Raw genomic sequence first — 14,623 nt, 5'->3', positions numbered from 1 at the left:
GTCGTCCGTTAATTTTTACAAAAATCTTCTTCTCTGAAACTACAGGGCCATATTTAACCAAACTTGGCCACAATAACTATTGGGGTATCTAGTTTAAAATATGTGTCCGAAGACCCCGCTTGTCAACCAACATGGCCGCCATGGCTAAAAATAGAACATAGGGGTAAAATACAAGAATTGTCTACTATTTTGAAAACCGTTATAAATAGAGAAAATATGACAAGGGCAGAAATGTTCAAAATGTTGAGCGCTACCAATTGTCTATATACGTCAAAATTGTCAGACGACTTCTTATAGGAGTTATTGCCCTAAAATGACAAATTTTACCTTTTTTTCATTTTTTCCCACTTATTTTAAAAACTATAATAGATAGAGAGAAACTTTAAATTGCAAAAATGATCAGCAAGACAATTTCTACAAATAAGTCTGCAAGGTCGAAATCGTCAGTCGACTCTTTATTAGAGTTATTGCCCTTTGATGACGGTTTTTACCATTTTTTGGCGTTTTTGCCTTATATTTTAAAAATTATAATAGATATAGATAGAAACTTAATTATGCAAAAATGACCAGCAAGACAAGAACTAAAATTCTATTCTCGTCTTTAATGTTGGAGAGTGACCTTTGTTGAATATGCACATAGACCAAGGTGAGCGACACAGGCTCTTTAGAGCCTCTGGTTAAACTGTATTTTGTTTATCATTGAAATTGTTCAAAGTTTCTATCTATTTATCATACTTCTCAACAAATAATAGCCAACAACAGAAAAATAGTAGAAAGTGACTTTGAAAGGCAATAACAGGAGTCACTTATCGATTTCTTTCATACTGACACACTCATAGATCTATCTTATTTCTTATTTAGAATTTCTCTCTATCGACAATGGAGACTCCAAGGAACAGTTATTCATAACCTTTTATTTTTGTATTAAATTAAGAGAATGCAACACAAATGTTTGTGTAAAAAAGAAATGTTGTCTTGCTGATCAGTCTGATTGACATAGTTTCTGTCTATTCGTTACAATTTCTAGGATAGTAAGCAAAATTTAGACATATGGCTAGTTTGTAGATCATGTTTTGCTGATCATATTTTGTAATCTAAAGTTTCTATTTGTTAACTAACAAATTTCCGTCAAACACACAAAAATGGATAAAACTTTGTCCTTTCAGAGCAATAATTCGGACGCCATCACGAGTTGGTTGACCGTAAGGTAATATCTGGTGACAATTGATAGGTTTCTTTTGTCTTACCCACAATTCCGACCACTTTTCCTCGATTGTGACATCAACGAACAGAATTTATCACAGAATGTTTTCTTACCATAAGCAACATGACGGTTGCACCTCTTCTAGATCAGTTGAGATTACCACCAGTTTTTCCGTGGTGTTCATGTTGCTCAGTCTTAAGTTTTCTATGAAGTGTTTTTTAATAACATTAACGGTATCAATTTTTCTGCACAAGATGCGCATTTCAACAATAAATGTCTGATCAGTGATGCTCGAGGCAAAAATATTTGAAATCCAAAGCTCATTAAAAAAAAAGAAGAGTTTATAAACCAAAAATGACAAAAAAAATATAGCCAAAGTCAGGCAAGGAATAAGAGCTTTGCATGAGGGAGATATATTCCTAGATAAAAAAATTATTTCTAAAATTTTGTAACAGCAAATTTTAATAACACAAAATCCGTATTTTCATGCAAGTACTGAAGTACAGGCTACTGGGCTTGTGATACCCTCGGTACTAACAGTCCATAACATGATATAACTCTAGAACTCTCAGAATGGGTGCTTACAACATTCAACTTGAAACTTAAAACAAATTTAATCAGCATACATGCATGTTGTATTTGTGCTCAGATTTATAAAACATTTTACATTTACATTTTATAATAATCAAATTATTTTGGCCTAAGCATAATTTTCAATAAAAATGCAAATTGTAAAACCGAATATAAACAGAAGATGCACTTCTGTTAACAATAATTGTCGTCGTCGTTCGCATTGAAAAGGAATTATCTTATAGTTAATCTTTTTCATATTTTTCAATTTCTAATAAATTCAGATATGTAGAATAGCATATTTTGTAATCCCTCAAGACCTTTTTGTTTCCTAGGTCAAATATATTAATGAAAAAGAGGTAAACTCAGTTTACTATGCATGATTCTAAGGAATTATATTTCTTGATATTTCGTAGAAATATTTTCAGATGTTACAGTGTTTAGAAAATTAGATATTCAAACAAGAATGTGCAGCTTTCTTACTGTTCATGATTTGGGATAAAAACAATATTTCTTTTAATTTAGATCATTTATTATAAAATTATATACAACATACGAGATAGAGGTAGCACATTTTATTTTCTTTACCGGTTTATTAATTAAAAAAAAACAAGGGAATTTAATTTAGCTAGCAGTATGATTTATAATAAAAATGTAACTGTTTTGTTTAGGACATTCGAGATAATATAATAAGGAATACACCTGTAATAATAATAGGCAGAATTTTGTTTCTTAAGCCGATCATTTTTTTTTTTTTAAATAAGGGAATTTTATCTTTGTTGCTTTATTTTGAGTTCAGACAACAATTTGTCATTTCTTTGGTAGTTTAGAGGAAACATTATGTAGGACACACGTGTAAAAGATAGAAAACTTATTGAGGACACACCTGTCAAAGGTAGAAAAAATATTCATATTCCTTTCCGGTTAATCAATGTCGATAAAATAATGAAATTTCCACTTGTTTTTTTTTGGGGGTAAAAGTAGAAAAGTACTACTACTTTTTTTTTATTTAAACGGTAAAATTATATACAACACCCCAGTCATAGGTAGCAAAATTTCCCATTTATTTATCAGTGAATCAATTTCAATAAAATAAAGGAATTTCCACTAAGTCTTGCTTTATGAGTTACGACAAAAGTGATATTACTTTTTGGAATTTCAATGTTGGAATGAAGAACAGCACACCTGTCATCGGTAGAAAAACTATTTTAATAACATAAGCAAGTTGCAGCTTCTACATGGTTCCAGAAGCTGAGCAGTTTTGTATGCTTTATCCTGTTTTTTTTTGTTGCTTTTCCTGAGATATTTTGACTTTGTTTCAGAGAAACATTATTGAGCCTATACATTGAAAAGGCATTATACACAACTGATAATAAAAAATATTGATTTCAAATTTACATTTAAAAATAAGGACGAGATGTAATGATCTTTGATAACATAGTATGATAATAATAAATTATGATTTGTCAAAGGCTGGTACAAATGTTTTGTGACCTGACGAATTCCAACACTCCACGCATACAATCTGGCCAACATTGTTCTTTCTGTGTATCTGTGGCATAGCCAGACCACCCAATCTTGTTTCAATCATTTTTGTTTACCTGTTAAAAATTTTAAGTCACCATAGTACAGACTCACGGGGGGGGGGGGGGGATGGGGGGGGATGGGGGGGGGGGGGTTACTTCAATTCTTTTGTGTGGTAGGGTAATGCATTTGAGACATCCACTATATTTTGCATGTTTAAAAACAAATGAATGCATATCTAACATATATATTTTGGCAAAAGTAAACCTGTAGCTATCAATCAATAGGTGACAAGCATTTTGTTTATAAAGAAAAGGGAAAAGACGTATTGAGATACACCATGTTACAATGTACGGTAAACTTTATGGAACTAGGCGATATATTAGATTAATTACTTTATAAAGAAACATGTATTATGATAATTTATGGAAGTAACAATTACGCTAGTAAGGTTTTCCACATTTAGGAACAACGTGTAACAATACAGGTATTGAAAACTCAAAATAATGATGCTATTTTCTCTTTTATATGATAAAATTAGATTTAAGTCAGAAAAAAAAGAAAGTCAACAGACTATGAAAAATAACCACAAAAAAATGCAAAAGATATTTTGATTAAATAATTCACAGTATGCCCTTCCATAGCAGTTAATTTTGTGCAACTCCTTGCTGTTCCCATATATTTGTAGAGAATTGAGAATCAACAATTTTTTTTTTCAAGACTTATCACTTTGGTAACTGTGGGTGAACAAGGATCATATTTACATTTCAGGTTTAATGTGCTTTTCAATTGTGTGTGTCTTCATTTAAGTGATGATGGCCTAACAAAATAAAACAAATAAAAAAAAAAAGAAATACACGTATGAATCTGATTTTAGCGCATACAGTACATATTGATAGAATTCTGACTAAACCCAACAATAAGAAAGGCAAGTACAGTACAGTAAATGAATACTGTGTAAAAAGTAGTCAATATATGATATTTTTTTATCTTTTAATTACAGCATATATTGACTTTTGGTTGGATAACATTCACTGTCATGCTATCAAAGATGACAATATAGCCTCAATAACCCAGATCGATTTTCTGAACCCACCTGTAATAATAATTGGTACTGGGGTCGACGAAATACAGGTAATGCATCTTACTTACTTTTCTTTCTGAAGTCAAATTGATGTTTGGTTAGCAAAACAATATATTTTATTGTATTTACTGTTGGATATATATATATATATATATATATATATATTTATAAATAAGTCTAAATTGAAAACAACGTTCAAACCTGATTTGCGTTTGATAAAAAACCGCAATTTGTATACGGGTGCATGCAAAACAAATTTCTTGGTAAAGGGGTCTAAATACAACACACACAACATTTTCCAAAAGACCAACAAAGTGAAAAAGTATATTTAAACAAAACGCATTTGACTAACAGGTCGAACAACGGATGTTCTTTAACCCTGCTGACTGCATTGGCGATTGCCAAATAAACGTATCACAAGATGTAACAAAATGGATCTTTATTATTAATTTAATACCAAACAGAAAACAATACACTTGCGGAAAAGATGGTATACCGCAAACACGAGGTGCAAAAATTGGTATATCATATCCGGATTTCGACAATTAATGTCTCTTCAGTGATGATAGGAATCGAAACGGTATTTGGAAGGTCATATAATTTACCTCAATTGAGGATAGACTCTAAAGAGTCGAAATAGGATGAACGGATCATATAAACCCGAAGGCAAATATAATACAAGCCCAAATGAAAAAAAACCAAATAAGTCTAAATTGAAAACAACGTTCAAACCTATGAATGCGTTGGATAAAAACTGCAATTTGTATATACGTGTGCATGCAAAACAAATTTCTTTGTAGAGGGGTCTAAATACAACACACACAACATTTTCCAAAAGACTAAAAAAGTGAAAAAGTATATTTAAACAAAACGTATTTGACTAACAGGTCGAACAACGGATGTTCTTTAACCCTGCTGTCTGCCATTGGCGATTGCCAAATAAACGTATCACAAGATGTAACAAAATGGATCTTTATTATTAATTTAATACCAAACAGATCAACAATTAATGTCTCTTCAGTGATGTTAGGATGAACGGATCATATAAACCCGAAGGCAAATATATTACAAGCCCAAACGAAAATGTAAATAAGTCTAAATTGAAAACAACGTTAAAACCTATGATTGCGTTGGATAAAAACCGCACTTTTTATACGTGTGCATGCAAAACAAATTTCTTGGTAGAGGGATCTAAATACAGCACAAATAGTCAAATGCGTTTTGTTTAAATATACGTTTTCACTTTTTTGGTCTTTTGGAAAATGTTGTTTGTGCTGTATTTAGACCCCTCTACCAAGAAATTTTTTTTGCATGCACACGTATAAAAATTGCGGTTTTTATCCAACGCAATCATAGGTTTGAACGTTGTTTTGAATTAAGACTTGTATATATAACCATCACTGGTGATCCGATGGATAAAATCTGTTGTAGAGTCGTCACTGGTTCAGACGTACTTATAATATAATTATTTCTGTGACTGCATCTTACATTAATTTGTAGGTGTTTCCTTTCCTCGTCAGTTTTAATCTAGCGTTGTAATACAGTACATGATAGATATTTCAGCTGATCTGTAACAATTCCATCTTCATGCCTGATATATCATGTACTGTATTACGACGCTAGATTAAAACTGACGAGGAAAGGTAACACCCGGCCACCGAAAGCTTTATATTTGCTTTTATATAGGTGGTCGTGTGGTCTTGCGCGTCGGATACAGCGCAGGCGATTTGGTGTCACGATATCTCAGTAGCATGAGTTCGAAACCCGGCGAGGGAAAAACAAAAAATTTGCGAAAGCAAATTTACAGATCTAACATTGTTGGGCTGATGACGAGTTGTATATATATACGTGTACTATAAAATGACTTGTGTCGATTACATAGTACCCTTTATATTTTACATATATATTCGTTAAGGGTTTTATGCCACAAACTAATATCTTATGAAAATAGTTTATTAAACAGCGGGAAAGAATAATTTTTATACGCATCTGCGATCAAGTACTTTCATATCTGTCAGTATTAATATCTTGAAAGTATCTGAATTGTGATAGCTAGTTATTTACTTTTTTAATTTACACAGAAAATGAACACCTTGTTGGGACTTGCATGAAATTTGAATTGTCTGATATTAGTCCTTTCGAAATTGTTTAGTACGCGACTTGAAGATTGTACTTGTATATATAAATTCAGCAATGAAACTACATGTATAAGATCAACATATATTTACTTTGATATTATTGTAAAAGAAAATCGCTCTTCAGTGTCTTTATATGTTTACCTTGACTGATATTCAGACAGCTATTAACCATTAATGTTCCTACGTTATTAATGAAATTTTTTCACAACCGTTATTCCATGTTGATTATGATAATTTCATGATGTAGATATTTATCTAATCTATTTTATCTTTACGTGTTGGGTAATGTGACGAGACTGAAAGTGTGACATTTAACCTTTAGTTAGGTTTTCTATTAGCCCTGACAAAGGTGGTGTTACTTTCCTGTGATGTAATTCAAGACAATAAAAACACTTTGTGTTTAACTAATATATATATATAATTACAAGCCTATTTCGATGGATTGATCTTTATTTGATTAACAGTGTACTAGTAAATTAGCTATTTTAATTGTTTCCACTTATTTATTCCTTAAGGACTAAGTAAACTGTGTTCCGTGTTATCGGTATTGTGATCGAAAAGACTTGTAGGATTGTCAGACTTCTAAGTTTGTTTGCCAAGAGTTATTGCTTCAAATCTAACACTAAAATGTTCTGTCCTATCCTGATAATATAAATGATGTTTTATATAAGGACTGCACATACTTAAAGTGAGTCATCGAAATCGCCAAATTAATGAATCCGATTTTTTTCGTAGAATGAAGATAAGCTTCGTAAACAGAAGAATAAACTCCATGAACTACTTAAAGGTCATTCAAAGCGTAAGCATATCCGCAAAACATACTTCCTGTCAAATAAACATTTCTCGAAATACGAAAATGAATTCAAAGAACTGCGAGAACAAATTGTCCAAGTGGCAAGTAATATACCAAAATGGGGAGATGATTTACCAACTAGATGGATAGTCCTAGAAAAAGAAATCGAAAGACAAATTGCTGTTGAAAACTTTATCATTCCATACGAAGAAGCTGTGCAATTTGCTGTAAAATGTTCATTCCCAATCACAGATTTGGAAGCTGAATTGAAATCCTTCCTTAAATATGAACATGAAATTGGAAATTTGATATATTTTGATGATATTAGAAGTTACATTATATTAGAGCCAAAATGGTTAGTTGATGTATTAAGATGCTTTGTATCTCCGTTACAATTTCAATCGGAGTTTGTAAATATGACTGAATGGGAAGCACTACAGTCAACGGGTTTCTTGTCCGACAAGTTGATAAAAAAATTGTTCGACAAAATACCAAAACTTAATTCGGATAAACACACAAAGTTTGCTTTACAAATTATGGAAAAATTTGATATTATAGTTAAACCCACCACGATTGAGGGAAGTGAAGATTACTACATACCTTGTATGATTAATGTGTCAAACTTTGATAGTATTTCAAAAATGTTCAAATTAGCCAGCAAAACTTGTTCAAGAAGCTCTTGGTTTTGTCTTGAGTTTAATTTTTTGCCACCAGCATTTTTTAATCACATTTTAGTTACTTTCGTTAAAAAATATCCTTTGTATGAAGAAAATAAAAAGCTGTCACTTTATCGAGGTATGGGTATTTTCAACTTAGACGCCGAGAGTTACCAGCCAAAGTTTAGTGTTTGTCTATCACAGAATTGTGTTGCAATGCAAGTGTGGGAATTTCATCCTAAAGAGCAGCAGACATGCGTTGGTAACTATAGTCAAATTAGGAAATACCTGGTAGACACTGTCCATTTACTTCAACAAAGATACAGGATAAACATTAACTGTACGGCTCATTTGAAATGTTCTGAAGAAATGTATAATGAAAAAACTCAAACTGTTTCATGTGATGCTGATTCGACAAAAAGCACACAATACTGCTCTCATCACGGTTGCCATACACTGGAAAACCTACGTAGGAATTGGTTTCAGGTAAGACAAATTTAAAGGAAAAATAGACAATGTGGGGATAATATCAACAAGACAGACACACAAAAACAGAATTAAAAATATTGAAATCTTCAATGTATATCATACATTTATCTTTCAAATTATAAAATTCGAAGGTTAAATTGGTTATTTGTATAGATCAGTCAGAATCTTCTTGCATTCAGATATGTTATAAATAGAGATTTAGAATAAGTGTATGACTCGAACTCGATTCCGAGTACAAATAAGAATACAGTAAGTATAAGACTTGAAAAATACAGGGGTAATCTCAAAATAATAAACATATTAAACAAATATAAACAAAATAGTATTTATGAAATTGTCGGTCATTATACAATAGTACAACAAACTTTTAAAGCCTTATGAAACGAGTTTCCTTTTTTTTACAGCAAAAAATATATTCCGTATTCTTCAGATTACTTTTTACAATTATACTTTACTGTCCAATTGAAAATGCCAGTGAAGTATTCCTGCGAAATACTTTCTGAGTGTCCTGGAAAATACTCAGAACATAATAAAAATAAATATAACATAAACTATGACAATATATATTTATTATTCTACTATGTGAATCTCTTTAAATTTATGAAAAATACATTTTTAGAGATCGTTTTGCTTTTATTCATAACCCTTCTTAATTCCTTCATAATAATTTTTATAAATTTACTATTCATCTTTTTGGTGTTTAAACTACAGTGCATACATACATTGTTTCAAGACATTAATGAATAAAATATATGACATTGTTATTATGGGACTACGAAATATAATAACTTTACAAGTCTTCGATGCGAATATACAATATATGATACTATCCCGAGAATACTTTGGAGTTCATTAAATATACAATAATATTCAAAACAAATTAAATAAATTCCATAATCCCTACCCCCTCCCCCGGAAAGCATGCACTGATATTAACAGGCTGTCTAATTGTGTGATCTTTACACAGTTAATGTAATATTTTGCCTGTTAAAAACAATAATTTAAAACTAAGTTTTCAGAAATTAAAACGCCAAAAATTACATTGTTTTTATTCAAAAATAATCTTACTCCAAAAACAAAATACCACGAATTAGAAAATTCTCTCAATTTTTTTTTTGTATTTCCGTGCATTCAAAACATTATGCTCTATAGTTTCTATCTCTTTACAACCGGTGCATTCATTAGTATCTGAAAATCGATATTTTTCAGCAGATAATTGTGAGAGACTATTCTATGTAAAATGTTGTATTGGATTGCTTGTAGTTTATTATTCCGTTTCAACTTAACAAATAATACATGATAGTCTTAAAATATATGTTCTAGGTACTGACGTTGTTTATCATCTTAATTACGTGTTATAGTTGTTATAGTGTTCGTTTTATTTGTCTTTGTATATTTTTAACCTGTACTGTTTAGTCCATTTTTGGTAATATCCTTTTGGCGTGTCTCGGTATTTATTTATCCCGCATTGTGTTATTGTGCTATGGTCATTTTTTGTATTCTTGTCTTTCATTTTTGCTTATATGCTTTGTCTATAGAGTGTCTACATGCAAATTTGGTTTTTTTGTTGACGTAGTTGTTTGATTTTATAGTGATTAAGATTATAACACAATGTTGACTGCTGTACCCAATTTTTGACATATTTACCTATTATGTCTGTTTGCTTTGCTCACACATTGTTGTCAATATAATGTAATTTTATACGACTGTCATACAGGTCAAAGGTTAAGCAAGCTTTAAAATCAGATTTAATCCACCGTTTTCTACATAAGGAAATGCCTGTACCAAGTCAGGAATAAGATTTTGCCACTCGTTAAATGAACTTTCTGTTTTGAATTTTCCTTGCAGTTATAATATATTGTAGCTTTCATATATCAAATTAACACAAACGTCAAACACACATAACATAATACATTATTGCGATTACACCATATCTATAAACAGTGAAGCATGTCTTCAAAAAGATAACTTTTAATCAGTTTATGTACATTGCTCTATTTTTATAAACAATGTAAATGTAATAATTTGGTAGACATTAATATTGTATTTATATTGTTGTGTCATAGATCAAACTTATTTGTTCAGTGTATGTTTACTTGTTTTTGTTTATATTTCTTTTTGATCGAGTTTAGCCATTTCAATTGATATTTTATAGTTTTTTATGTTGTAATGTTACACTACTGTTTCAGGTTAGGATGAAGGTTGGCGCATGTTAAAACCCGCTGCATTTGTATGCACCTGTCCTAAGTCAGGAGCCTGTTGTTTAGTGGTTTTCGTTTGTTGGTGTGGTTCATACGTGTTTCTCGTTTCTCGTTTTTTATATAGATTAGACCGTTGGTTATCATGTTTGAATTGTTTTACACTAGTCATTTTGGGGGCCCTTTATAGCTTGCTGTTCGGTGTGAGCCAAGGCTCCGTCTTGAAGGCCGTACTTTGACCTATAATTGTTTACGTTTTACACATTGTGACTTGGATGGAGAGTTGTCTCATTGGCACTCATACCACATCTTCTTTTTTATATTATGTAATCACCAGTTTTGTTATGAATATACATTGTATCGATCCGTTAACTAAAATGTAAAAGTACACACTAGACCTAGTTATTTCATATCTGATCTAATAAGTGTACCACATCATTATTGATATCTGGGTCTTTATTTTGTAATTGATTACGTAAAACGATATTTTCTTTGAGTGCACAATAAAATTATCTGATAACACTATTATTATTCCAAGTGAATTTTTCAAACTTTTTTAAATTTCGAAGTTTTTTTCAAATGTCCATTTGGCAAAGGATATTGCCAAATATTATTTCTTTTAAACGTGCTAAAGGCCTGTCATAAAAACCGAGGATTATGTTTCACTCTTGTAGAACTAATTTATGTGTCAAGTGTACTTTTGTGAATATAGTGTTTAACTCTATTATTTATCGGAATATCTTTTTACAGTTATAAAAAAGATGATTTTGTGTTTCAATGTGATTTTTGCAAAAATGGTAATTACCTTGAATCAAAAAATGCTTAAGGATGTATTTTTCTGACGTTTCAGTCTCGTTGAAATCTCGTTCTGGAATTATTTCCGAAACATGTGATACAAGTGGAAAATATCAATGAATTTAAAAAATATTATAATCAAACTTAACTCTGTTTGTAAAAGGTAGTTTTTGAATAATAAAATTTTCAAATTTTATAACCAATCATGTCAGTCTCATTAGCCAAAATGTTGAGAAAATGGGTGAGGGGTTTTACCAGAAACTTGTACATCTAATATCATTTTTTTCTTTTCAAATTTCTTAGACTTGTATTTTTTAAATCATTTATAACAAAGAAGTTGAAATTATATGCTTTTTGTCCCAAAAAAAGATAAAAATCCCAAATTTACAAAATTGACAGCATGGTAAATTTGACACGAAAAAAGCAACAAAATTTTATAAAACTTTCTTATATTAACAACTCCCTATAGTTTTTTTTATCTTCAATTTATTCAGATTGGTCCACTTCATCTTTAGTGAAAGTATGAAAAAAAGTTTAATTGTGAAACTGTGATTTTTTTTCATAATAATAGCCCAAAAATGGGTAAAAATTTATGAAAAATGGGAAATTCATCAAAATTGGGTACTTTTAAATGGCCGTAACAAAAAAGGAAGTGCACCACCATATGATTTTTTCTTCACCAATTATTTTTTTAACAGTCATATAAACCCAAAAATCAGGTTACGAAAAAAAGTTTAATTCTGGAAATTTTGGCTCCTCAGAGGTGTACATCCTTAAATCGATGTAGTCTAGATTCGATGTAAATAATGTTATGTAGGGTCTTCCAATGGATTCACAAATTTTATTTTTATACCCAACCTACGATAGTAGAGGGGCATTATGTTTTTTGGTCTGTGCGTCCGTTCGTTCGTCCGTTCGTCCGTTCCTACGTCTGTCCCGCTTCAGGTTAAAGTTTTTGGTCAAGGTAGTTTTTGATGAAGTTGAAGTCCAATCAACTTGAAACTTAGTACACATGTTCCCTATATTATGATCTTTCTAATTTTAATGCCAAATAAGAGCTTTGATCCCAATTTCATGGTCCAATGAACATAGTAAATGATAGTGCGAGTGGGGAATCCGTGTACTATGGACACATTCTTGTTTATTCCGTGATTTATTAAATTACTCCAAACCGATTTCCAGTCAATAATTATAGCAAACTCAGTTTCCCATTTTAATTGTGCTTTAGGTATGTTTTTTTTTTAATTAAGAACGTGTTGACTATCTTTCGGTTGTGAATTTTTGGAGTTATTTTAATACATGAAATTGTGTACAGATTTAAGTTGTCTCATTTAATTAATAAATTGGCCTGCTGATTCGGTAAAATATGTATACCCCTCAGTATATCTATGTACATTTGAGGTATAGCATTTATATTTTTTGAATATTGGTTATGCAATTCCTTTTATCAATAAGTCGATTATATATGAAATTACAGTTTTGAATAGTATTCGTTTCAAGATTCCATCTGTTACCAATAGTTGCTATTTTACCCTCGTGAAAGATTTAAAATATAGAGATTTTCTTTTAAATTTAATATCAGAGTTACGAACAAGTCTAGTTTTCAATATTTCTTACTTGGTATTACATGTATTAGGAGTATGTATTTTTCTTAATTCCGATAAAGAGTTAAAGGCATTCATATAGAACGTGGATTGATGACAGACTAAAACTAGATAGATCTGTGCATCTACATAATAAATATTCTTCATCAATTATTACGTCAAATTTATTTAACCAGTTTTTACCCCAGATATTTCAAGTTTCTTCATCTGAGTGAATGATCTTGTATAAACACTTTACAAAAGAAAAAAAATGTTCATCATGCCAATACCTCTCTTTTTAGTATCTTAGCAACAAACGTACCTATCTATTTGGTTAATATTATTATTCCAAATAAATGCCCAATCGAGTTTGTTTATATCGTTTAAATATTGGTTTGGAATCCCGCGATTGTCAGTTTCTATTAACTCCATTAAGGACAAAAGCATACGTTTTGCAATGAGTGTTTAACCTTCCTATAAACAGACCTTTTGTTTGATCGTACTTAATTCTATACCCATAATCAAATTCGTTTATTGTTAAATTTCAAATAACTGTTCAACTGATTTTTTCGTTTTTATTCAATAATTGAGTGTCATCTGCAAATAGACTGATTTTCGTTTCATGGGTATATGTATTGGTGGGTAACTTAGTGCTTTCAATGTCTTTATGAGCCCTTATTGCACAAGCCATTAGCTCAGCTGCTTGTATAACATAAAGTAGAGGTGCAATTGGACAGCATTGTCGTGCTGACCGTGAAATTGAAACATATTTAGAACAAATCCATTTGTTTAGATGCACGTTTTTGAATCTTTTAATAACATGTTTATCCACAAACAAAATTTTGTTCCAAAATCAAATTTTTGCAAACAAGCTAGGATCCATTCCCATTCTATCCAATCGGAAGCTTTTTGCTGATTTAAGATCACATTAACCCTCTCTTTGTCTTCTACATCAATGTAGTGTATTATATCTGGAATTAATCTGTTTACTTCACTGATATGTCTACCTATACGAAACTGTTTTGGGCAGGACGTATTAAGTTAGGTAAGACATCTTTTAATCAGAATGATAAGATTTTAACTATTATTTTATAGTCACAATTACACACAGTCAATGGTCTCCAATGTTTTAAGTTCTCTCGTTTGCCCCCCTTTAAAACGTAAGGATATCATCACTCTACTGTGCGATTCACAAAGCGAACCACTTTCAAAAATTTTATTTACTAGATCAATAAATTTGTCCTTAATAACATTCCAATATATCTGATAAGAGTTCGGTATTTCTGTTATTTTACTTTTTTCTATGGTACATTTAAAAGCCAGTGAATAAATAATTTTTCATTTGTCATCTCTAATTTCTGTATTAAGACTTTCTTCCAACCTTTGTTGTGAAATAGAAGAAACATGTCCCTCATCGATACAAAGTTAAATCACAAAAATACTGAACTCCGAGGAAAATTCAAAACGGAAAGTCCCTAATCAAATGGCAAAATCAAAAGCACAAACACATCAAACGAATGGACAAGAACTGTCATATTCCTGACTTGGTACAGGCATTTTTTATGTAGAGAGAAAATGGTGGATTGAAC

At 30.9% G+C, this 14,623-nt stretch overlaps 2 protein-coding genes across 2 annotated transcripts in view; one reads left to right on the top strand and one right to left on the bottom strand.

Annotated features, from left to right (window-relative positions):
• The window catches only part of LOC127728939 (uncharacterized), a 667,964-nt gene that overhangs the window by 270,411 nt on the left and 382,930 nt on the right, over positions 1 to 14,623 (bottom strand). The window lies entirely within an intron of this gene.
• LOC127729666 (uncharacterized) overlaps positions 1 to 14,623 on the top strand; it is a 306,784-nt gene that overhangs the window by 165,726 nt on the left and 126,435 nt on the right. Inside the window, exons 15-16 of the mRNA XM_052237520.1 lie at positions 4,302 to 4,432; positions 7,256 to 8,455. Of these exons, the coding sequence (XP_052093480.1) occupies positions 4,302 to 4,432; positions 7,256 to 8,455 (1,331 nt within the window). The remainder of the gene's footprint in view (positions 1 to 4,301; positions 4,433 to 7,255; positions 8,456 to 14,623) is intronic.

This window comes from Mytilus californianus, unplaced genomic scaffold (genome assembly GCF_021869535.1).
Source record: "Mytilus californianus isolate M0D057914Y unplaced genomic scaffold, xbMytCali1.0.p SCAF_2, whole genome shotgun sequence".
Taxonomy (NCBI): Eukaryota; Metazoa; Mollusca; class Bivalvia; order Mytilida; family Mytilidae; genus Mytilus; species Mytilus californianus.
This window is presented reverse-complemented; position numbering and strand designations above follow the sequence as displayed.